This window comes from Sclerotinia sclerotiorum, genomic scaffold (genome assembly GCF_000146945.2).
Source record: "Sclerotinia sclerotiorum 1980 UF-70 scaffold_24 genomic scaffold, whole genome shotgun sequence".
Lineage (NCBI taxonomy): Eukaryota > Fungi > Ascomycota > Leotiomycetes > Helotiales > Sclerotiniaceae > Sclerotinia > Sclerotinia sclerotiorum.
The window spans coordinates 312,212-337,124 of NW_001820812.1; the positions used below are offsets into that span (position 1 = coordinate 312,212).

General features: G+C 40.3%; 8 protein-coding genes across 8 annotated transcripts; 3 read left to right on the top strand and 5 right to left on the bottom strand.

Annotated features, from left to right (window-relative positions):
- Window positions 1-344: 344 nt before the first annotated feature.
- Window positions 345-3,071, bottom strand: SS1G_13296 (hypothetical protein; the record flags this gene model as incomplete). The annotated part of the gene is made up of 3 exons (XM_001585730.1): window positions 345-2,225; window positions 2,311-3,021; window positions 3,069-3,071. 3 exons carry the CDS (start codon window positions 3,069-3,071, stop codon window positions 345-347), a joined length of 2,595 nt encoding a protein of 864 aa, XP_001585780.1.
- A 442-nt stretch (window positions 3,072-3,513) lies between these two features.
- Window positions 3,514-3,812, bottom strand: SS1G_13297 (predicted protein; the record flags this gene model as incomplete). The annotated part of the gene is made up of 2 exons (XM_001585731.1): window positions 3,514-3,536; window positions 3,605-3,812. 2 exons carry the CDS (start codon window positions 3,810-3,812, stop codon window positions 3,514-3,516), a joined length of 231 nt encoding a protein of 76 aa, XP_001585781.1.
- A 789-nt stretch (window positions 3,813-4,601) lies between these two features.
- On the top strand, window positions 4,602-5,135 carry SS1G_13298 (predicted protein; the record flags this gene model as incomplete). The annotated part of the gene is made up of 1 exon (XM_001585732.1): window positions 4,602-5,135. One exon carries the CDS (start codon window positions 4,602-4,604, stop codon window positions 5,133-5,135), a length of 534 nt encoding a protein of 177 aa, XP_001585782.1.
- Window positions 5,136-8,560: 3,425 nt separating this feature from the next.
- SS1G_13300 (hypothetical protein) lies at window positions 8,561-11,056 on the bottom strand (the record flags this gene model as incomplete). The annotated part of the gene is made up of 3 exons (XM_001585733.1): window positions 8,561-8,890; window positions 8,954-10,754; window positions 10,812-11,056. 3 exons carry the CDS (start codon window positions 11,054-11,056, stop codon window positions 8,561-8,563), a joined length of 2,376 nt encoding a protein of 791 aa, XP_001585783.1.
- Window positions 11,057-11,618: 562 nt separating this feature from the next.
- On the top strand, window positions 11,619-13,760 carry SS1G_13301 (hypothetical protein; the record flags this gene model as incomplete). Its single annotated transcript, XM_001585734.1, has 3 exons — window positions 11,619-12,137; window positions 12,326-12,403; window positions 12,456-13,760. 3 exons carry the CDS (start codon window positions 11,619-11,621, stop codon window positions 13,758-13,760), a joined length of 1,902 nt encoding a protein of 633 aa, XP_001585784.1.
- A 463-nt stretch (window positions 13,761-14,223) lies between these two features.
- SS1G_13302 (predicted protein) lies at window positions 14,224-14,848 on the bottom strand (the record flags this gene model as incomplete). Its single annotated transcript, XM_001585735.1, has 3 exons — window positions 14,224-14,376; window positions 14,500-14,567; window positions 14,767-14,848. The coding sequence occupies 3 exons, from the start codon at window positions 14,846-14,848 to the stop codon at window positions 14,224-14,226; spliced, it is 303 nt and encodes a 100-aa protein (XP_001585785.1).
- A 1,947-nt stretch (window positions 14,849-16,795) lies between these two features.
- Window positions 16,796-18,576, top strand: SS1G_13303 (hypothetical protein; the record flags this gene model as incomplete). The annotated part of the gene is made up of 4 exons (XM_001585736.1): window positions 16,796-17,359; window positions 17,424-17,506; window positions 17,563-18,445; window positions 18,514-18,576. 4 exons carry the CDS (start codon window positions 16,796-16,798, stop codon window positions 18,574-18,576), a joined length of 1,593 nt encoding a protein of 530 aa, XP_001585786.1.
- A 538-nt stretch (window positions 18,577-19,114) lies between these two features.
- SS1G_13304 (hypothetical protein) lies at window positions 19,115-22,723 on the bottom strand (the record flags this gene model as incomplete). The annotated part of the gene is made up of 10 exons (XM_001585737.1): window positions 19,115-19,922; window positions 20,166-20,369; window positions 20,570-20,676; window positions 20,729-20,788; window positions 20,840-20,952; window positions 21,051-21,071; window positions 21,113-21,242; window positions 21,813-21,867; window positions 22,198-22,255; window positions 22,672-22,723. The coding sequence occupies 10 exons, from the start codon at window positions 22,721-22,723 to the stop codon at window positions 19,115-19,117; spliced, it is 1,608 nt and encodes a 535-aa protein (XP_001585787.1).
- Window positions 22,724-24,913: the final 2,190 nt, after the last annotated feature.

Consider the following 24,913-nt stretch of genomic DNA (forward strand, 5'->3'; position numbering starts at 1 on the left):
TCATCCCCCCTTTCCATCCACCAGTCTCTTTTACTACACTTCCATATCCTTATCATATCTATATTTCGGGGGGGAAAAAATGGTACAGCTCCCTTCGCATAATACATCCATACCATAACGCCCATCCATCCATCCATCCATTCATTCAATACCCTCACTCTAATGAGAACTTTAGCCTGCCTTGCCCATTTAGTCACTACTTACCCTTTCAATACGCCAAAAATCATCTCATTATCTACCATCTTTACAAACTTCCCATCTATCAAACTCCAACCCTCAAACCCTCATATTTTCTCCTCATAACCTATTATCTCATCTAACCTCATCCCCAAAACCACCTCATCTCACAATCTCCCACCTTTCCCACCTTTACCACCCGTCCCACCCCTCCCAACCCTCCCCCTATCCCTCCTCAACCCCCGATCTCTCAATCTCCTTTTCATCATCAACCCATTCAAATCATCCAGTGCCAAAGGAACCACACAATCCAAATCCTCAATCTGCTGAGCCTGATCTCTAATAAGCTGTTCTAGCACCAATAAACGCTGTAGAGTTTGTTCTTCCAGCAATCCCATCTCTACTCTATGAACCCCAATAAATTCTTCGATATCTGCTTCGTGTTTTTTCAAAAGAGTTGATTCTCTTTCTTCTGTGACGTCCAGAACTAGTGACTTGAGCTCTTCTTCTGATTTGACGCTTGGGTTTTTATTCTCCTTGTCTGCTGATAATATTTCATCTTTGAAACCACCTAGTAACTTTTCAATGCGTGCTTCATACTCATCTCTGAGTACTTTTTGCTGGTCTATCAAGAAACTTGCTATCAAAGGTTTAAACCTTTCCTCGTACTTAATCTCGAGTTCCTTCTCCCGAGAAAGCATGCGTGCTTGAAATGCATTTTCAATGTTCTCATCATACTCCTTCCTCAATGCTTGATCCTTTTCAGTCAAAAACTTCATCAACATCGGCTTAAATGTCTCCTCATATTTAGCTTGTAGCTCGCGATCTCTCTTGGATACAAAGTTTCGAATCAAAGACTCAGCTGTAGCCTTGTGATGTTGAGCTTCACTTTTGAGTCTCTCTTGCATCTTTTGATCCATGATAAATGTGCTATGCTTTTCACTATCTTTCGTTTTCTGAGATAAATCTGCACACATTTTCTCTAAGTTACGCACCTTTTCATCCATCCTATTCATAAGCGTGTCGGATTGCTTATGCTGAAGTTCAAGGGTAGACTGACGATGTTTTACCCGCGTTTCTTGTAAAGCACAAATCTTTCCCGTCAATGCTTCTTCAGATGATTTCAAGTTCTCTCGAAGTTCGTTAATAGAAGCTTGGCCCTGCTCTTCCAGACGTCTTTCCACTTGTTGAATAGTTTTTGGAGTAGTCTCCAAGAATGCTGTGTGTTCAATCTGCAACTTCTCTACGGCAGAAGAATTTTTCATGACCTCGATATCCAGATTTCGGAGTTCTTCTTCACGTTCTTCTTGCCATGCCTTCCAATTAGAGGCCAAGGTTTCTGTATGGCTTTCCTGGACATTAAAGTTTGACACAAAATGTGAGAGGTTCTGCTCCGTAGCTGCAAGTTGGTTCCGGAAGGCCATCAGTTGGTTATTCATGGTTTCAATCATTTTTTCTGCCCCCGCTAGCCTGCTTTCAATACTCGCCTCTACTGCACCATGTCTTCCTGTCTGCTGCTTCTTCAGATCATCAATATGACCCATTAGGTCGGCTCGGACAGTAAGAATTCTTTCGCTTATCGCGCTTTCCAACTCTGCAAGCCTAGAACCATACTTCGTATCAGTGGTATCAATCCACTCGGCAGTTCTATGATCCAAAGCAGTAAACTGTATAGAATCTTGAGCAACCTTCTTCTCAATAGCCTTTATTCTGATGGAAAATTGTCTAAGATGTGCATCTGATTCCGAAACAAGCTGCGCCCTCAGAGCATCAAACTTGCTTTGATCATGCTGAGGACCATGCAAAACTTTATTCTTCAATTCTTCAAGGTCATCATGACGAGAAGCCACTGCAGTCTGCAGAAGATTGACACGTTCATTAAATTTTTGACGTTCGCTTTCCATCTGAGATATCATCTTTCTGCGAAGATCTTCTTCCACTTGACAATGACGTGACAAATCTTGTGCCGTGCCTTCATATTGTTTACCGAGGGTCATAAGTTGATTAGTATGATCTGCTATGGCAGATTCAATACCTGGAATAGGTGCCTGGGAAAGTTTTAGTCTTACATACGATATTTCTCCCTTTTGCCGAGTTTCTCACCCGCAGATTATATTTTGAGAACATGCTTACCTGCTTAAGCGCTCTTATACTGCCCTGTGCATCTTTAAGTTGTGCTGCGTGACTATTTCTCGAGGCTTGCGACGACTCGTTAGTCTGCTCTAATAACCTTACACGACCGGATAGCTCCTTCTGTTCTGTAGATTTGGCTTCGGTGACAAGAAGTCTAGCGCTTAGTTTTTCTGTTGATAATTTGAACTCTTCCAACCGTGAAAATAGTTCACGATTACGATTCTCCGATTCATCAAGCTGTCTAGCCATCTCCTCAAACTTTTGCTTGTGTGTATTTTCTGACGACAACAGTCGATTTTCCAGATTGCGAATATGTGCAGTCAAAGGTCCGGTGCTTTGTTGTACAACATTTGCTATCATGCTTTCTAAAAGTCCACCATTCGCATTCGGATTATCTGGCAGTGCTGCCACAGAAGGGACAGCTGGAATATATAAAGGCAATGGCGGCGGTGGCATAGCTGAGTACGTTGATAGCGCAGATGGAGGCCTGGAAGAAGTAGAATTGTCAAGTCTAAATTTGACATTTTCGAGGTGGCTTTTGGATTTCAAGTGATTCTCAAAATTATTTGTTTTCTTGTACTTTGCGACTTTGTGTTCCGTATCACAATCGGTACATCTGATATCGTAGCTATCTGTTGCTTTGAACTGGGAATCTGGATATTTTTGACGAAGCTCACTTAGCCCTCTTTGGAGCCAAATTGGTAGGGACAACTAAATAATCAGTCTAGGATACTATTAATGATCTCAAACCTACTTACCATCTTTTCATCCTTTAGCTCTTGATTCGGGAAAAAGTCCATCTGCAGGTAAGGCTCAGACTGAACGGATGGGCTATAAAATTGTTCCGGCGCAGAAATTCTTCGATTTCCATCTAGAGGCGCAAGTGCTGGCCGTTCTGATCTCTGAGGACTAGAGTTTCTGCTGCCTAAGTTTGAATGGCTTATAGAAGGAGTATCATTCCCAGAAGCATCACTCTCTTCCACCTCTGTTATTCTTCTTTTTCTGAACTTCGGGACTAATCCTTTTGGGTCAATGCCTTCAATCAAGTTTCGATTGATCTTCTTATGTGATTTATCGGGCTGTGCATTTGGTATTGGGGCTTGTTCAGTATGTTCGTTAGAGTTTTCCTTGTTAGAAGACGAATAGATATCTCGAGGCCTGACAAAATCGTAAAGTCGCATAACATTCTTTCCTTCACTATTTTCAAATAAATCTACCGTCGTGTCCTATTGAAGATGTTAGCACAACAGTGGATAGTTAGGATACGGTATTTCCATTACCTCTGCTATCATACTGTTCACAACAGTCTTAAATATTCTCTTCTGATTCTTAATGAAGGTGGTACTTTCTGCCGAAACGCGATCTAGTTGATCGATGTAGGATTGTTGAATGACAGTACCAGAAATACCTTCTCCCTTTGCAAGATTGAAGTTATAAAGAAACCGGACTACAAAGTCTCTAATACGAATATTATCCGCATCGGAAACATCTTCATCTGCCATGATTGTACTCAATTGAGGTCACTGGTGGGTGTAAGTCGGTCAATGAGGGGATGTCAGGTGCATTCGCGATTTCTCGCGATTTTGGCGTTTGTGTACCTGAATCTACTGAGTAAATACCGATGCACGGTCCTTTACTAGCGTTGACCCGGGACCCCACAGAAGCTTCATGATTCTAACGCGGGGAACTTTTGACCTCATTTGTGGATTAAGGGACGACCCTGTTGGATTTACGAATATCATATCTTCAACTCATTGAACTCACTCAACTCATATCATTATTGTTCAATTGATTTATCAATTCAACTAGACCTCATTGATACTCTGCCATGGATTCTTGCCCGGATATCCAGCATAGGAAAGGTTTACGCCGCAGCCAAAAGCCACAAGAGGGAAAAGCAATAAAATGAGGAATACAATCACATTGTGAAGAAATGAGAAAAGGGAGCTGATTGGGCCTTGCTCTATATTGGCTTGGCTTTCTATCAAACTTATGTTGCGTCCCTTGAAATGAGTTATCTCTATTCTCGTCGTCTAGTTTACAATAACACCCAGCAGTCAACCAACCTCAAGCCGAAATGGCCTCTCTGAAGAGAAGACGGCAAAGTCTCGCTGAAGCGCCCTATCGACCTTCTCATAACTCTACCAAAATGCCAACTAGTGTGCGCCCTTCCTCACTCTACACTTTCCATACGACTATGCTAATTTCACACAGCAACACGTCGCACCTCACGACGTAGTACACTTTCCACGAAGTCTGCGAACACCGTTAGTGACGATAGAGACATCAACATGCCGTCTCAAAACATCAACGAGCCATCTCAAAACATTAACGAAACAATTGCAACTCTCAGGTCAGCAGCAGAATCTGTTACGGTTCGGGTTCTAGAGGAGACGGCAGATGAGCAAGCACGGGTAATTCAAGCCATGAGATCAACAATCTCTGCCAAAGATTTACGTATTCAAAAACTTAATCGAAAGGTTGCAAGACGTGACAAGAGTTTGGATAAACTGAGAAAACGAATAGAGCGCTTAAATACCGCATTTTCGAAGCAAAGTTGGTCGAATTTCGAAGCAATTGATGTTGGGACAAAGCATGATGAGAGGATGAAGATTTCGAGGGACAAAGTTCCAACTTCAGCAGATGGGCTCTGTACAAAATGTGGAAAGAATTTCTCTCGTTTAGTTAAAGAGAATAAACAATTGAGGGATAGATTACATGAGATTGATGGGTTGTGCATAAGACTCAGAACTGAGTGCAGCAAGATGGAGAATAAAATCAGAGGACTCGAACAGGATTTAGTTATGATTAGAGGGAAGCAGTAATACATCTGGCTACCAGGAAATTATGAGGACATTTGAATATTAGAGCTTTACGAATCAATCAATCAATGACTTTATATACTTGTCATAACGTGGACAGCTAAAAGTATATATATGGTTGTCCAAGCAACATTCCATCATAGTCTCGGAAGACAAATTGTAGGCAAGTTTCCATTTACTTCTCCCTTTACTCCTTCACACCTTTCCTCACTCATCCCTTCAATTCAGCTTCAATTACTTTTGTTATTATTATCATCCGCCACCACTAAGAAATTGCAAAGCTACATAATTTGCTTTTTCCTCCCACTTTCTTTTCCTAGTCACGACAAATCCATGCATCTTCCCGCCGCTGCCCACATACATACAACTTTTCTTCCAATTCATAAATCCTTCATTTATCTTCGAGTTTATAAAACCCCATTCATTGTTGATCTAAAACCATAAAAGAAACTCTCCAAAGCTTATTTTCTTCATTTTTGATTTCATCACCAAAAGCCTTCAATAGACAGACCTACACAGAAATATTCCTGTTCAATACCTGGAACTCGGTCGTTTGCAATACCACATCATATTAGTCAATCCTGTATTTACAGGTAATCATGACGTCGAATAAACATAAGAGATCGACTCCTCGTAAATCTCCTCAAAATCCATCACCGCATAAACATCACAAACCTCATAAGTCCCACAAAAACTCTCAAGAGAAAGTCAAACAGTTGACACCAAACTCTTCAAATTCTCCGATTCTTCCTCCGAAGAATGCTAAAGCTGCTCGACAAATTTTGCCTCCTACTCGGAGAGTTTTGTTTCCTCAAAATGCGAAACTGGAGAATAGTAAGTTGTTACATTTATGTCTCACTGTTTGCATGATTAATGAGACTAGGTCAACAATCTTTTTCTTCTCCACTTCCTATCAAGAAAGATCATTTGAAGACGGGTAAGTAGTTTTCTTCTGCTCGCACATACTTTCACTAACTGGATTGCTAGGAAAACATGATTTATCTTCACCAGCTGTAAAACTTTCGGATAATCGACCATTTAAGAAACAATGTATTTCATCTCCTTCTCCTGCGAAAAATGTCAAGCTTATGCCTAGAGAGTCAAACGGAGTCGATTGGCGAGCGGGGATGAACATATCAAGTGACGATGATGAGGATAAAGATGAAGAAGGCACACCAAGTCCACCAAGTCGGAGGAGAAAGGCAGACATCACTAAAGGTGCGTGGGAAGGACAGAAGAAACCAGCTCTTGCGGTCCTTGCACCACCAAAGGCAGCTATATCTTATGCCACTCCATTAAAACAACACTGCTCCTCAATTTATGCCGCGCAACCCAATTCAACAGCTATTAACAAGATCGACATAACCGTTCTTCGACTTGAAAAAGGGGAGCTACAAAACCACCTCGATACTTCTATCCAGCAAACCCAACAAGCCATGAATGATGTGAAGAAATGGGAAACTAAATGCAAAGCATCAATTGACGCACAAGAAACACTCAACAGACTTCTTAACGCTGAAATGAAAGAGAAAGAGAACCTTCAAAGCCGAATTTCTGCCTTTACGCAACAAGCACATGAACTAAAACTCGCAGCAGAAACCTGGGAGAAAAAATGGAAAGTCACAACCGAAGAAAATAACTCCCTCCGCAAACAGCTCGCTAGCAAAACTAAAGAGCACTCCACAGCCGAACTCAACACAGAGCAATGGCAACATCAACATCGAGTTGAAATCGACAAAAATACCAAACTCCAACGAGAGCTAAAACTCAAGCACGTCAGGGACCGCCACGAAAAAGATCATATTGAAGAATCTCATCAATTCGCAAATAAAATCATTCAACTAGAGGAAGAACCCTCGCAGCTAAAATCTCAAAATTCAAAGATGAGCTTTAAAACGGAACGCGAAGAATACCTCGAGGCAACGAATAAACTCTTAGCGAAACAAGTTGCGCAGCTTAAGGAGGAAATTTATGTTCAACACAAATCTACGTTGGAGAAACAGGATACAGAATTACGGGGAGAAGTAATCTTACAAAATTCTGTGGAAAAATCCTCGGAAAGCGATATTAGACGACAAGATAATAATAATAGTGATGCAGCGGAGGAAATCGCACGCGTACAAGTACAAGAAAGCCTTCCAAAACCTCATGACGAATCCTCTCAAACCCCCCAAACCCACCTCGAGGAAATATCAACCCACCATCTCACCACCCGACAAACCCATCAAACAACCCACCAACCCCATCAAACCCAACCCCAAAAAATAAATCACAATCAAGACCATCAAAATCAAAATCAAATCTCAGCCCATCAAAAAGAAATCTCAACCCACCAAAAACAAATCACCTCCCTAAAACAAGAAATCCAAAAACTAGAAGAAATAAATAAATATAAAGATATCGGACTTGAGAAGATGGGATTGTTGGTTGCGGGGTGGGCTTTGAAGTGGAGAGGTTTGGGGGGAGAGGGGGTTGGAAAAATAGATGGAGAAGGGAGAGAGGGAAATAGGGTGGAGGGAAAGATACCTGCGGTGGAGGGGTTGGGGGTTTGTGTTAATGGGGTGAGGATGTGATGGATGTGATGTTATGTGAGGAATGAGGATGTGAGGATGGGGTATTTGGATTGGGGGTTTGATTGATTGTCTATCTACTTGTACTTACTAGGTTCCTAGTAAGACTACCTAGTATGTACCTACTTGGACAAATGTACTTATTATTAAAAGATTGGGTGGAAGAGGCCTCTATATTGACTATATTACTACGTCTGTAGGCATATTAAGATCTCCTCTTGGTATCCTCGGAGGGGACCAATATGCCTGCTTATGGTTCATCTAATCTAGCCTGTTTAGGTAACCGTATTACTAATCACGACACGTGATTAGTACCGGTAACTTCTATTCCTTTTAACACTTATGTTATATACATCACATTATAACGAATAAATCAATAAACGAGGACCCTAAAATCTTAAAACTCCATCTATTCACAGATAAATTACTTTTTAATTCTCAATACTCATAGTATATACTATACACAAATTCACAATCAAAAATAAAATAAACCAAATCAAACCAAATCAAACCAAATCAAACCAAATCAAAATCAAACTAAATAAAAATTCAAAAAACCACAGCTACCCTAACCCTTATAATACATTTCTTTTTTTTAAAAAAAAAAAAAAAATTAAATTCAAAGCCCTACTTCACCTACCTACCTACCTACCTAGAATACCTTAGCTTAGCTAACCAAGCCCAGCCTAGCCTAGCCAAGCAACCCTACGCAACCATAAACCATTAATCAATGAATCAATTCAAGTAACTCCTCTTCCTACTCCTACTCCTACCCCTACCCCTACCACCGAACCACTATATCTATCTTCAGAATTAATCAGCTCCATTTTCATCATCTACAATCATGATTGTTTTTATTTAATCAACTTTTCCTCCACCATTAACTCCACCTAACAATCCATCTTTTCCATCATCTACCCTAAAGAATCCTCCCCTTTTCGCTCCTATCTTTCCTCTACCATACAATGTAGCTCCTAAGATCATACCTAAAGCTACTCCGAAACTGAGGAATGGGTGTCCACTAATTGCTCCTCTAATACTGAAGAACATCTTTTCAAATGAACCAACAGTACTCTTTGGTTTGATGACGGGAGGATTGGATACAACTTTTGGAATTGTTTCCAAAATTGAGGTACGGGAAGGAATGATGTAGTTTCCAGTGATTGTCGTATCCCAGTAGCGACGATTCTATTAATGTGTTAATATCTTTAAGAAAGTCGGAATGATCGGGAGAAAAGCGAAAATACTTACATCTTCATCATTAATAATAACCTTTTCACCATCAGTCTTAACATCAATACCATAGGTACTTCTAATCCATCTTTCCCAAAATACACCATCAACCCAAGCGAATCCAACCTCCTTTTGATCAGATTTATCCATATTAATTCTGATACTTTTGGCAGCTCTCAAAGCTCTTTGATCATTACGATCCTCGGCTTCTTCCAATCGAAGTTGTTTAGCATCTCTCAATTCTTGGCGCTCACGTTGGAAATTGATGATTTGTTTATCCATCCATTCCAATGCAGCTTGCTTCAATTCCTTCTTAGCCATTGCGAAATCGGCTTCACGTTCTCGAGATAGAATTGCTAGAACGACAATCTTACCATCCATGATTTCGCGTGAATTTGAAGCTGTGAGTTCAGGTACAACAGGTAACCAAACTGATTGCATCCAATGTAGAACTTGTCTGAAATCACGCATATCTTGAGGTGCGAGTGCTGTATAGTAGGTTGGTCTACCATCTCGAGATACCAATAGACGAGGCCAAGTTGTAATCTTGAATCGATCGGCAAGAGCAGCACTGTTCGTCTTGACAAGTTTGGCGTGACCAATTAAACTCAAGGTTAATCTTTCCAATGCCGCAAAATCCTCGCTGGTAGTGGCATGATCATAGAAGTAAACGAAGATAACATCTTCTTTCTCTTCCAATTCCTTGAATCCAGCAGCATCAATATCCTTAACACCATCACCAATATCAACAGCTTTGTTAGCAAAGGTAACAAAGTCACCTAATCCTCTAAGTCCTTCATACTCAACACGTTCTCCACCACGGAAGAAATGAATGGTTGGATATCCACGAACATGAACATCCTTACATAACCTAGCCTCTGCTTCACAATTAACCTCTCCAACATTAAGTTTTCCTTTCATCTCTTTTGCCAATTGAGCCCAGTTAGGAGCCATAGCTTGACAATGATGACACCATGGAGCGTAAAATTTGATAAACCAAGGATCTTGAGACATTGTGACCAAATTTTGAAAGCTCTCTGCTGTGAGTGATACAGATGTTCCAAGTGGGTTCGCAGTTTGGGTTGGTTTTGAAGGTTTCTTTTCGATCGATGTAGCTTTGAGGGTGGGCTTGGTAGTAATTTTGGCGGTGTCGGCTTTTGTGTCTTTGACAGCATCTTTGACGACATCCTTAGCACCATCCTTAACATCCTTTACAGTATCCTTAACGGCATCCTTTGCTGGCACAACGATGTCTGCGGCCTTTTCTGTGGCTTTCTCTGAGACTTTCTCTGCTGCTTTTTCTGGTTTCTGCGCTGATCCTTCGGATGACTTTTCTGTGGATTTCTCTGATGACTTTTCGGGTGACTTATCGGATACCTTCTCCGTGGACTTCTCGGTTGTCTTTTCGGTCTCCTTCGAGGTCGCTGCTGTAGGTTTATAATCCGGACTTTGTGTGTCGCGTTCTTGTGGGAACTTTGGTCCACCAATTGGTCTAGACCCTGGTCTAATTAATTCTAGACTTTCCTCAATGAAAGCACCCAATTTCTCCATATCCTTAGGTCCAACAAATCTCTTTGATTCCTCGCCATCCTTATATAATATAAAGGTTGGGAAAGAAGTTACTCCATGATCTGAACAGGCAGTTCCGAAAGCGATACAATCGAGCGAACCGAAATGATAATTGTAGTAAGCCGTGAACGAGTTCATTGATGTAGAAGTAGTATCATCAGTCCCAGACTTGACAGGTTTCGAAGTATAATAGAACTCGTAAAGAGTTTGCCATGTTGGCGCGATGTGTATGCAATGCGGGCAGTAAGGTCTGAAGTTATTATGAGCATGATAATCTCGTAAAAGAAATGAAGTTATGAGATCTCACGAGTGATGTTTAACAAACCAATATCCATCCGCGATTGTCTTATTAAAAGATTCTCCATCTATTTCAGGAAGGGGGGGAACTTCGACTCCATTAAATATTGTTGGTTGTGGTACATCTGAGGCTTCATCCGCAGAGAGTTCTCCAGGTAATTCAGGAGAGGAATTCTCCAACTTCTGTTCTTCAGATTGTGCCAATACAACAGAGGCAAAGACGGTAGATAGTAATGAAATCGAAAGAAGACGCATATTGAAGAGAGGTTAGGGGCTATCAGCACCCTGAGAATCGAAAGATTAATGCGGGTCGGGGCGAATCCGCCAACGAAGGTAAGAAGAAAGAGCTTATCGTCCTCAATGAATCCAAGAGATGAGGGTCAGTATATCGCATAAATATCGTAAAACCCAAGTATCCTCCTGAGAAATCGTAGTTATCGTGGGTGAAAAGAGTGAAGTTTGGAAAATGGAAGAAAAGGATCTCGACTCTCTTTCAATCAATTACCGTCGACTCCATATGAACGAACTGATGGAACACAGTTGCACCATTAGCGTTATTCGCTAAGAAATTAGATCCTTGTAATTTCTTTTTTTGGATGAATTAAGGCTGCACGTGATTATGGATCCTTTCCTCCTATCAAATTACAAGGTAAGGGTAAGATCTTAACAGTAATTCTTAACAGTAATTCTTGAATTATGTATGGAATGAAGTTCATTCACTACCGTCTTCTCTCAAGTTGTTTGGTTTATCTAACACGATAGGTGACTCTAATCATCATCAGCAACAACCCTTGACACAATTATGACATAAATTATCATGGAACAAAGAAGATCAAACGCAGACCAATCATCCATAGCCATGGATCAAAATCATAGCCAAGACTCAGATGAGCCAGCTCAAAAGAGGCGTAAAGTTGACGATAATACTAATGATGACATTAATGAGAAAGGCGTACGAAGAGGTATGAATAGATCGATATCACCACCTCCATTGCGACGGTATAGGAAGGAAATCCCTATTCAGGAGGAAGGCAGTCTGGAGCATAAGGTGGAAAGTTCTAAGCAGACATCTTCGAAAATTACAAAGCAAAAAGTGGTAAAGTCGCCATTTCAGCTTACAAGTATCCGAGATCTACCTGCTTCATCAAATGTGGATACTGTATCTCTAAAAGACATTCTGGGTGATCCTCTGATATCAGAATGCTGGGAGTTCAATTATTTACATAATCTTGACTTTTTGATGGGGCAATTCGATGAGGATGTACGGAATTTGGTCAAGGTTAATGTGGTTCATGGCTTTTGGAAGAGAGAAGATCAATCCAGGCTCAATCTCATGGTATGTTGACTACACTCGTCTCCGTCTTTTTTGCGTATACAGTTTCTGCACTCTTGAGCTCATTGTTTTGCTGTCTTATTTGTTTCTTCAGATCTAGGAATTTAAAAGACAAAATTGTCTATCTATGAATACAATGTTATCCTGTGCTTCACCAGGCTTGAAGTCAGGATCTTACTGATATATTCTAGGAGCAAGCTTTGAAGTATTCCAATGTCAAACTCCTCACGGCTTACATGCCTGAAATGTTTGGGACTCACCATTCGAAGGTAATTCACCTCAGAATTCACAGGTCCAAAACTGGTTTATTAACTTTCTTAGATGCTCATTCTATTCCGACATGACTCTACTGCACAAGTCATCATTCATACGGCCAACATGATCCCATTCGATTGGACAAACATGACACAAGCTATGTGGAAATCTCCTCTTCTCCCTCTTCTCGACCCAGAGAAGCCAAATCCTAAAGAGTCTGGTCAAATGGGTTCAGGATCCAAGTTTAAAATTGATCTACTCAATTACCTAGGAGCTTACCATACCAAGAGGGCCATTTGCAAGCCATTAATTGAACAACTCTCAAAACATGATTTCTCCGAAATCCGTGCAGCTCTTGTTGCAAGCACCCCAGGAAAACAAGACATCGAACTCGACTCAACAGAAACAGCATGGGGATGGGCGGGCCTATCGAGCATCCTCAAGTCCATACCTTGCAGTAAAACACAACCAGAAATCGTGGTTCAAATTTCTTCAATAGCATCTTTAGGTCCAACAGATAAATGGTTAAACCAAACTTTTTTCAAAGCCTTGAGTACATCCAAAGATCCCAGTCCAAAACCAAAATTCAAAATCATTTTTCCAACAGCCGATGAAATTAGAAGAAGTATAAATGGATATTCATCAGGTAGCGCAATTCATACCAAGATCCTCACGTCGGCTCAAGGGAAACAATTAGCTTATCTAAAACCATTGTTATGTCATTGGGCGGGAGACGGTGAACAACATTCTTCAACATCACAAACATCATCTACTTCGGAGTCGGCTACTTCTTCTAACACCTCCAATATCGCCTTATCACCACATATGGCCTCCCCACCCCCACAAAACGCTCATCGCAAGCGTGCAGCTCCCCACATAAAGACCTACATCCGTTTCAGCTCATCCTCTCACAAAACAATAGATTGGATGTTAGTAACTTCTGCAAATCTATCTAAACAAGCATGGGGTGAAAATATCAATACGGCAGGCGAAGTACGAATTTGCAGTTACGAGATTGGAGTAATAGTTTGGCCTGGACTATGGGATGAGGGGAACAAGTCAAAGATGGTGCCATGTTTCGGGACAGACATACCTTCTAGACCTGACGTAACATCTGAGCTAGAATCCACAGTAGCAGTTGAAGCAACAAGTGTAACAGCTGATAATAACAACATAAGAGAAAAAGGAAAAGGAAAAGGAAGAGAAGAAATCGAAAAGAAAAGCGAGAATGATACCGAGAATACAATACTAATAGGTGCACGTATCCCCTACGATCTTCCTCTAATCCCGTACACCAAATCTGATATCCCATGGTGTGCATCAGCTTCATATAGCGAACCGGATTGGATGGGAAATACGTGGAAGGCTTGAGATTGGGAGTTTTATACTGCAACCTTCGATCTTCGATCTATATTCATTCACTTTTTAACTGTTATTCCACGAGTAATGAATCATACGGGTGAAAGTCCTCGGGTTTTTAGGGCAGATATGTCTTGAGGTAAATTATAATGGTGGTTTTGAGTGAGGTTGAGCTTTGGAGGTTTCCTCGGATGGTTTAATGTTTGTAATGAAGATCTACAGTAGCTCTGATAATTCCTTGCTTTAATAATTTAATGACGATTCAATAATTAACACTTTACAAATTTACTTTAATATTATATTAACTTTTACTTTATTACAAGGACAACGCAAACGTAAACATAAGCCTGCACTTGTCATCTGTAATTCATTTTTCTATTTCATTCCTCATTCCTCATTCCGAGCTATGCTATGTATATATTTCTGATGTTTGTATCTTCTCATCCACCCCTTCCCCTCAAAAATCTATGAAAATCTATTTTCCACCAACAGATTCAGGAACCTTGTTGGCATCATAACCACATGATTGCTTTAATTCCTCGACTTTAGCAACGTATTTTTCTTTGGCTTCCTCGGCTGTGATTCCCGAGTCGACTTTTTCTTGCCACGCCTTCTTTTTGGCTTTACCCTGGATTGAGGGATGGTGTGTTAGTTTGGAGTGCGAGGATGAGGGTGAGGATGAACATGAGAGTGGTGGGATGGATGTGAGAGATAAGGAGGAGGGGGAAAGGGCAGGAATAGATGAACGAACCTTAATATCAAACATTCCTGGAGCCTCAGCCTTGGAGATATCATCACCATTGGCGACCTTGTACAAACCTATTTATCACACCAAGTGTTAGTCTTTAACTATGCATTCATCACCAGTCGTTTATCACCAACTTCCACACCCATATCTAATCCTATCCATCATCCCTAACCTAGCTCAATTCACAAACGTTCATTCCTCTTGCTACTCCCACTCCACTGTACATAAAAATATCCAAGGAACGGACCGAAAGTAAGAAAAAGCACATACTGTAAAGCTCGAGCAAATCATCAGATCCAGGCTTACTCGTAAGCTTTCCTGAATCAGCAACTGCGGTATCGAATGCGGACATATTGGCGTTTGTATATTTAATTGCTATTTTCTTCGTTCGTTCGTTCGTTTGAGAGATTGGATTTGGGTTTATGTAGCTAAAGTAAATAAGAGATGTTAGTCTTATATCTTCAATCGAGTATGAGTCGCAGAGATCGAAGAAAAATAATCTTGTGATTTTCTACTTCTTGCTCTGGCTCTTGCTGTTGATTGAGATAAGGTTATAGAAAAAATGTAAATAAAAGGAACTCCAAAACTTACAGGTATGGATGTAATGTATGTAATAAAGTGGGAAGTTGGAAGTGGAAAAGAAAGAAAGAAAGGAAGGGAGAGGGATAGAATAGGAATAGATATGGCGGGGTGAGGGGAGCTTTTGCTTAGTGGGGCGTGCACGATTAAGGCTAAGCAAGGCTCGAATACTAGGTAGGTACGTATAGTTACGAATTGTGGCGTTTACCGCGGTTATTTCCACGTCACAAGGGAAGATTATTCTGAAATTGTATGAATCAGAGTTGAAGAAATAGACGCGTGATGTTTTATTGTATTTTTGGAGGTCTGTTATTGGATATGTTCCATAGAGATGTATGTATGAGGTGTGGTCTTGTAGGATCAGGCGGGGTTTGCTTAAATGGTTCAGCCTTGTTGCGTGGGATGCTAGCGTCTCTTGGATAGGTAGGTAGTTCTGCTTTAATTTTGACACCATGGAGGGTCATGGTTATAAAAGGGGTAATCCAACTACGTACATGTAATTGTTGATGGGGGCAAGCCCCCAAACCCCCTTAGCTCACTACGCTCGAAATCTTAGAGATATAAGAAGTATTGATGCCCATCTAGTCTGCCTCCACGGCAGTGGCCCCCGGAGGGCCAGCGGAGCGTCATTCAATTGATCGGATAGTAATAAGAGTTAACCCTTGAATGATTCTAGATGCAGGATGGTGAATTCAGAAGACATTTTCGGGTTTATGGGTAGATCTGAACAAGCGCAATATCTATCCCTCAACGACAAGTCTATACCTTTAAATGTATGGGCAATTGCGTTCACTGGTTTTATTACTTATGTATAAGTGCGACCATCTTATAGGTAGCTTACTTACGTTTATCATGTGTGATACCTACTAAGGCTTGAAGACTAGACAGTTGGAGATGACAGTTGCACAGACGATCATTAGGGAATACATTGAGGGCATTTAGGGGGCATTCGTGGTTGATATTTTCAAGCTTCAATGTATCTAGACTATGAGCTTGGATCTTGTATAGGATTGTCCAAGCATGACTAATCAAAAATAGATAGCTTAAGGATTGATTTGAGTACACCTAGTCGTCTACAAGGTCTGTTGGAATATCGAAACCCATATCTCGTTGATGTTATTGCGAATGAAGAGCTCGAATCCAGGTGAAAGCTAAAGGCTGATTTTTGTCATAGCAATTGGATACGAAATCTGATGGTTGTGTAACTGAAAGAAAGGTAAATTCAGCCATTCATTAGAATAGGAGATGATGATGTCTTGAAGATTTGGGTCATTGGATGTATGTCTTGACTTTATCCTTCAGGTCAACTGTGTATGAGATGAGTAAATTATAACATTATATTATACTTGGAATTGAGGTTGTAAAGGACGAGAATAGAAGAAAGGTTGAAGCTGTTAGATTTACTTGGATTGATATTAACTTGAACAATATAATCTTCAATACTCGTACATTTGAACTATTTAAAATTCAGATTGCAATGCGAATATCCATCATTTGTTATCTTACGGTACAACATCATTTCGGTACGGACGGTTCACTGGTAATTAATTGTAACCGTTAACATCCATCTCACCAAATTCACCGCCTTGGTAGGTACCGAGCCGCATTTGTTGGCAGGAGGGGCAGACCGAGTTCTTCTCCCCAGTAAAACCCTTTCATATCAAATTTCTTAACTGAACTCCGAGAAAGATTTACTTGAAAATCAATTCAATTTCAAAAAATGTCTACATCTTCAAATTCGGGAATTGATCCAGCTTCAGCATCTTTGGAAATTCAAGATCATACGAAATCCATCAATCAAAAATCCGATAACGTCAAAGGGAATCAGGATGAGGCAGCTCCTACAGCTCCCACATCAATCACGGATGATGAGAATAATGATAATTTACCAAAGGATGATCCCGCTACGATGGCTGCCAGTGAAGAATTAAAGCATACTACAATCTCAGACAAGCTTCCTTTGCCTACAGAAGGAGCAGAAGCAGAAACTCATACAGAAGATAAGAAGATGTCAGGTAAAAACAAAGACACCACCCCCGAGGCTGAACCGATCGATGCGCAAGATGAGGAAATGAGAGATCGAGTTTCTTCACCTAAAAAGAAACGTGGTAGAGATCAAGATGATGATCCAAATCAGTTGGAAGATAATAGTACGAGAAATAATGGCAGTGTCAGTGAAGGAAGTTTAAATGGTAGTCGAACGATGAGATCAGGTCCAGAAAAGAAGAGACCTAGAGATACTTCACAAGAACCATCCAGAATATCAGATAGATCTTTAGCAAAGGTATATTTATTTTTACTTTACATCGCTCCTCGATATCATTTATATTTACTAATATGACTTCCAGGAGATCAACCCAGCTGAAACATCAAAGACTACCCAAACATCAACATCATCCACCGAGAATCCTATCAAGTCAACATTTGGAAAGTACATCTGGGGGATAAATTTGCCAATTCAGGATTTGGTGCTTTAGCATCTTCCAGTACTTCTCCTTTTGGAACAATTGGCGCATCTAAACCTAGCGTTTTCGGAGGAAATGTAAAATCGCCGCTTTCAGGATTTGGAGCTCTTGCTTCCAAACCAACAAGTTCAACACCTACATCATCTACTTTAGGTTTCTCTGGAGAAAAAACTACATCTGGATTTGGAAGCGCATTTGGTGGTGGTAGTACATCAGGATTTGGTGGATTAGGTTCGGGAAGTGTATTTGGTAGTGGATTAAAAAATGGATTCGCTGGTGGATCTGGACCAAAACTTTCGAGCTTTGCTGCACCAGGTAAAGATAATGGCGCTTTAGGTAGCAAGCCAGTTAAACCTTTTGGTGCTCCAGCTAGTGATGCGGAGGATTCGGATGAGGATGAGGATGATAGTGAGGGTGGGGCTGAAGGAGATGAAGAAGAAGGGGGTGAGAAAGCAGTTGTTGAAGAGAAGAGAAAGACCAAGAAAGGTAAAGTATTGATTTTACATCTGACTTATCTTACTAATTATTTTCTAGTTCACATTGATGATGGCGAAGCCGAAGAAGCAACCATATTACAAATTCGAGCCAAATTATTTGCAATGGGATCTAAGGAAGCAGGTTGGAAAGAGAGAGGAGTCGGTACCCTAAAGATAAACGCACCAAAATCTTGTGTCGATTTCGATGAAAATGGCCATGTAATTCCTGGTAGTTTCGATTCATCAATGTTAGAAGGACATAGTGTACGATTGGTGATGCGACAAGAAAATACCCACAGAGTTATTTTGAATACAGTGGTATTGAAAGCTATGGAATTCAAACCTAAACCATCAACTACTTCAGCACAGGTTTTATTTACAGCTTTTGAAGGAGAAACAGCAGCAAAACCTATTAATATGATTCTCAAGGTTAGTTTTTTTTTTTTTTTGTATGATGTGATCTGGGAGATTTGGCTAATTTTGCTGTGATTGAATAGATGAATGAAAATAATTACAACTTATTCATAAATGAAATCGAAAATGTTCAACATGAGCTATAAGCTAGGCTTGAGAGATATGATATCATTCTTCACGCAATGAACTCACCGTCAAAATAAAGATACCCATGGATTTACCGGCTTTGTCTTTTAATGTGATGAGAGGAAGTAGGGAGGGAGGAAGGAGAGGTGGTTTTCCTTGTTTGTTTGTTTGTTTATTTCGCTTTCGATATACATACATACATACATACATACATACATACTTGGCTTGGTGAAGCTAGCGCTTAGTTGATTCGTTGGAGTCGATTCTTTGGGGGGGGATGGAGGGAGGAGGAGGGGTGTAGGAAGAAGCGAGGAAATCTTTAGAATATCGCGACTACGAAGGAAAGGAAGGAAAGGAAATATGAAATGCGGCAATATGAAATGTGGAATAATGGGAGTAAGAAATATTTTTATATCCTATCCTATTTTGATTTTTTTTATCCTTTTTCTTATTTTTGTAACCTTACATGTGTATATGTACAAATACCTCAGATACCTTTTAAAAATTCATCCATCTCATCTCTTCTCCCCATCCCATCCCTACTCTCCTCCCCGCACTTCACCTCCCCAAACACCCAACAACCCCCAACCCCCCAGCAACTACACACCACTCACCCCCTCTACTCCACGCGACCCCCCTCCCTAAAAATCCAAACCCCTTTACCGTCTCTACCCTATGTGCTTTGAGAGGTTTTAAAGGATATTTTTGTCTGAGGGAGTATTTTTCATTCCAGAGGTTTATGTCTGTACGGGTTGTGGGGATTTTATCGAGGGTTTGGGGGGTTTGTGGGTTTGGGGGTTGAGATGAAGAGGAGTGAGAGTGAGAGGGGGGATGGGTAGATGTTGATGTTGTGGAGATACTGGAGGGACTTGTTTCTCTTAGTCTGTTGGTGATGGATTTGAGATTTATTCCTGTTGTTGTTGTTGTTGCTGCTCCTGCTCTTGCTCCACGATAATTTCGAGGACGATGAGGAGTTAGAAATGGAGGGCGTTTTACAGGAGAAGGGATTTGTTCCTCAGGAATAGGAGTTTGTTGACCCGATGGTAAACCGAAGATTGAAGAGTACGAAAGGCCTTGAGGTTCGGGGGGGTCAGGATATGATTTGGGTTTGGGTTCGGTTTTGGAGGTTAGATAGGATGGGAGGGAACGGATGTATTTATTATAGGCGGTGAGACGGTGGAGATCCCAGAAGTAGATCTTGGAGGTGTAGGAACTTATTGCGAGGATGGGGTGACTTCGACTGTTTGAGATGGGGTTTTGGTTGGTGTCATGGTTGTGATCGCTGGTGGATGATGATTCTGGGATTGGAAGACCTTGGAAGAATGAGAATCTTATCCAGAGGGTTCCGGTTTCTGGGGCGGAAAATCTATAGATCATTAGCTTTGAATGTATGATTGGAGGTAGATGTAAGATAATAGAAGAGACGTCTTAGATTTTAGGAATGGATGGATTGATATCAGAGTGTGATGACTCGATATATGATGTGAGTTGTAAACATAGAAATAGAATAGAAAATCTCTTCAATCTCTATATCTCCAAAAAAAAAAAAATATCAAAGTTCAAGACTGACTATCAATAATCCAGACGATTAAAAAAAACAAACACATACTCAATAAGTCTGACATAACAATCAGATTTACTTGGATCCGTAAAACAAGTTAAAGTATACTTTCCATCAGCAGCCTCATGTTGTATAGGAGCTTTATCATATCCAGGGATAGGTCCTTCAGAATCAAATCCCGTGATATCCCATAGAACGATACAGTTTTCTGTTGGGCCACGAGAAAGGATGGAATCATTGTAGAAGTAGACGCTAAGATCAGTGAGTTTCAGATTCGAAGCTTTGGTGTTTAGACAATGAAGGGAGTAAAGGTATGATGATAGAGGGATTATGGGGATACATGGATGGTGGAGAGATGAGGAGAGATGTAGGAGGGTGCTTTGATGGCAGAGAGTGCTTGATAGCAGAGAGATAACGAAAGAACGTTCATAGCAAGAAAAAAGATAAAATACCAATCAACTGCGTTTGTATGAATTTCTGATGTTGTAAAATGTGGATACTGAATTTGTGTCGCTACTTTTGTTCCAGTATTTTCATCCGGAAAATTGGGTAATGTCCACTAGATCATCATATTAACTAACATCATCCATCTTTCAAAGATAAATACTAACAAGACTTATGACATGATCATCACCCCCAGATACTAAATATCTTCCACATAGATGAAAAGCCTATCTTAAGATTAGTAATCTGATATGAATTTGTAGAGGACGTGGACGTACAATCGTTCGAATAGTTGCTTTATGACCTCCTGATAATATTGCAGCACAAGGATATTTCTCATGCTTAGGATCTAAACTCCATATTCGAATTGTAGTATCCTCAGAACAGGATGCTAAAATATAAGGGTTAGTTGGAGAAATTATCAATTCATCAATTTCCTATCACTAATTAGTCCTTGAAATTCTAGACTATAATGCTTCAAGATCATACCCCTCCATGTCCTACAAGTACCTATGATAGTTAGTTTCTACACTCAAAGGTATGTATCTCACTCACTATTAAAAGTTTCCCCGTAAGTACATCAAAAATCTTGATTTTTGCATCAACTCCTGCCACACAGAGAAGAGGCTTTTGTGTCACTAAATCCTTAGTCCAACAACATGAGTAATGATCTGCACTTGGCTAAATCTTGCGTTAATGACCAGCAACATATGGTTACACAACTTAATGACTTACCTCCTCATCTATGATGGTTTGTATAACCTCAATACCTTTTGATTCAGTAGGAGGTCTACATATCAAAATCTTTTCATCATTTAGCGAATTAAACGTGAGGCTTGAAGAGAAAGAAAAACTCACATGTTTACCACCTACCACAGCAAATATAGGATCAACACCAGGTTTTGTGTAAGGATAAAATTTGACGCTCCAGAATTCAACATCTTTGATAGTTGAACCATCTTTTGAATAATTTGCTAAAAAATGTCAGGCCATTTCTCCATAATTTGGGAATACCGGAACGGGTTATCACATACCACTAGGAAGATTCTAAAGAATGAATTGTCCAGTTAGATCGTTTTCCTTTCATTCACCGATATTTTCTCCAATATGTTTAAAGGAAACTTAAACTCCCTTGATGCATCATCATCCTCACCGACATGCTAAAGGTGACTCCCGTAAAGGTATACCAAATCCCCACTGACCAACAAACTCAACAATTCCCGTAGATGCATGTCCGGAGTGCAAACTTACCGAAAATTGAAGAGCGTCTTTCAATTTAGGAAATTCCCATTCACCAAATCCGTGCCTCCAACTCATGATTGCAGGTCTGTTAGAAGTGGATTTCCTAGGATCAATTGAAAATCAAATCAATGGCTGGGAATGCTTGAATGGCTTGAATGCGGGTTAAATGTGATATGCGTTGCGCCTTGCAGCAAGAAATTCCGAGACTCAATGTTGATATTAAAAAGTAGTCTTGTAAAATAATATTATCGATCTCGATCCTGTAGTACTTGATACTTGGGTATTCCAACTACGGACCGATACTTTGGTGAAAGTAGAAGATGGGTACCGAGATGAGTTATCGGATGCAATAGCTCATCGTTGTCTCCCGAACCGAGTACGTATTGGTACCTACCGACTTGCAGTAAGATATCCCGACGAAAATGTTCCCATGAAGATTTGACCCAATGATCCTAGATAGTGAGGTTTTATCAGTACACGTGATTTTTGTGAGAGTAAAGCAATGCGATGACATGTTTGGTGAATTGATGTGTATCGTTTCTCCAAACTAGCCATGCTCGCATGTTCTGCATGTTTTGAATACAGAGCATCGGACAGACACGTTTGAAGACGTGAGAATCAAGCCACGGCGTTTACGAGCGTTCAAAAAGAAAGTTCATGCATCTCCTCGCTCATTTATTGTGTAACTATTCACATCTTCCAACATCCATCATGTATCATGTATCAGGTATCATCCACGATACCGTCTTTGCGGAGAAAATGTGACTGTGTCGGTATTGATGTCTGTCGGTGTAGGTTTTCTGATAATGAAGAATCAAGGCATAATGCAGCGGGAGATTTTTGAGTATCAATTTTGGCTTTTGCTTACCTTTGAGATATGTGGTTGAATCTGATTGAATCAAGTGTTGTCTATTATTCATGCCATATGTATTCAAGTACTTCGGAAGTATCTAGTATCTTTCTTTGGCTTTTTCGTTGCGCATCAAAAGAATTCATGGATGTTGTTGGTTTAGAAAAGGTCGGAGACTTTTGGTGGTGGTGGTGGAGAAGGAGGAAGTGGTGGTGGTGGTAGTGGGGGTTAAATTTGGTTGTCAGAGCTTTTGGAGGGAAGTTGGTGCCGTAAAGTGCAGGTAATTCTTATTTGATATATTATTATTACTTTTGCTTTTATTGATACTCCCCCTTACATGTCAGCAAGTCAAAGGCTTACATTCTATGGGTTACAATTCATCAAGGCATAAAAGACCAAGTATTATATTCACTATACAAAACTAAAACTGTAAAACAATCACCATATCATCCAGATGACCCTTCAAAGACAATACGAACACGAAGGAGGACAAGAAGGCAAAAGGAAGCCTGAGGGAAGTATTCTCTCTGTCCCTCTGTCCCCCCCGAATATATCCGATTTCCATATTCCCAAAGTATCCCGAACTTTCCTATTATTCATGCTCATCATTCTCTTGGTGATATGTTTCACTACAAAGGGCGGGTGTAACTTGATGGTTCCGAATCATTGACATGCATTGTGTGGTTGGCTTTTATATTCCACTTCCATTAATATGTAACTGAATAGGATATACAAGTATAAGAAATTCAGAATAGGATGGAGGCGGAGGCGGAGTTGAAAATCAATCCTATCCTCGTACCATGTAGGAGTATGGCTGGCTACTTCATAGTGATCGAACCATAGAAATATATTGGAGAAATAAATGTAACCATTGATGAACAAATAAATGGCTTCACCAAAAAGACCCTTTTCTTAGCCAAGAACTGACAAAAGACCCTTATCCAAACTATACATAGCAAAAACACCCCCCCCCCAAAAAACTGGGACCCTGCAGATATTTTCCCAAGGTTTTTGATATGATTTTCTAAGATTACCAATGGATAAGGATATCCCCTCTCTCACCCTGTCTGATACACAACCAAACATTTCTTTGAATTTCCAAGCCCTGAATCCTTGAAACGGGATATCAAGTTTCAATTATCAAATATTATCGCTCAGTAATCAATTATCCAATACCAGGAGAATTAATGACGCTCCACTGGCCCTCCGGGGGCCACTGCCGTGGAGGCAGACTATATAACTGTTGATATAGGTGGGATGGATATATTTGAGTGCAGTGAGCTATGAGGTTTTGGGGCTTGCAGCTATGATGATCAAACATTCAAGAGTTATTTTCTTTTGTCAAGTTATGAAGCAGGATGGATGTCAATAGATATGATTAGTACTCTCATTATGTACTAAACTATACACTAAACTATACACTAAGCTATACACTCCTATATAAGAATCACGACTTAGGACCCTTAAAATCCATTTATATCCCCACTACAACTTTTAGGTATTTGATGCAGGTACTCGGAAGGTTAAGGTTGATATAGGGTATCTACTAAGATGATTTTCATGATAGTCTTCTTTCCCCTTTTCATCAATTGTAATCTAAAGAAAAATGCTACCAAAATACCTAGCAAGATACTATGAATAAATAATCCATCAAGAATACACCAATCATTCCATTTCCTTCCATTTCCTTCCTCACAAACGAAACATCAAAAGAAAAGAGAAACTATATTTCCATCATGTGTACCACAAATGCAACATTACACCAGAGCCCCAAACCACCCCTTCATACCCAGACCCAGCAGCCATAACCACAAGCCCGAGTATCCTGTTCGAAAACATTGAAACACAACATGAATAGCATAACTAGTAACCGACACAACATGATAAAACAGAATAAATTTTCCACGGCGTTGGGCATGCTTTCAAAATAATCTTCCAAGTTCCAACCAACAAACCGTAACTCCTCAAGTAACCAACCGGCCAGCCAGCCAGCCAGCTCTTTCAGAAGAATCCCTAATTCCGACTCCCGAACACACTTGCTTTAAGATCCTTGTAAGAACGGGAGTGCTAACTAGAAAATCTGCATATCTATACATCTCCACATAAATTATTCACGTAAATCCATGTATATCCATACATATTCACATATATTTATACAAATTCACATATCCATACATATTTCCAGCCAGAAGATCAATGCAAACCCAGAAAAAGGAATATACCCTAGCGAAAGTCCAGCTCTAGAAGAAAGAGAAATTTC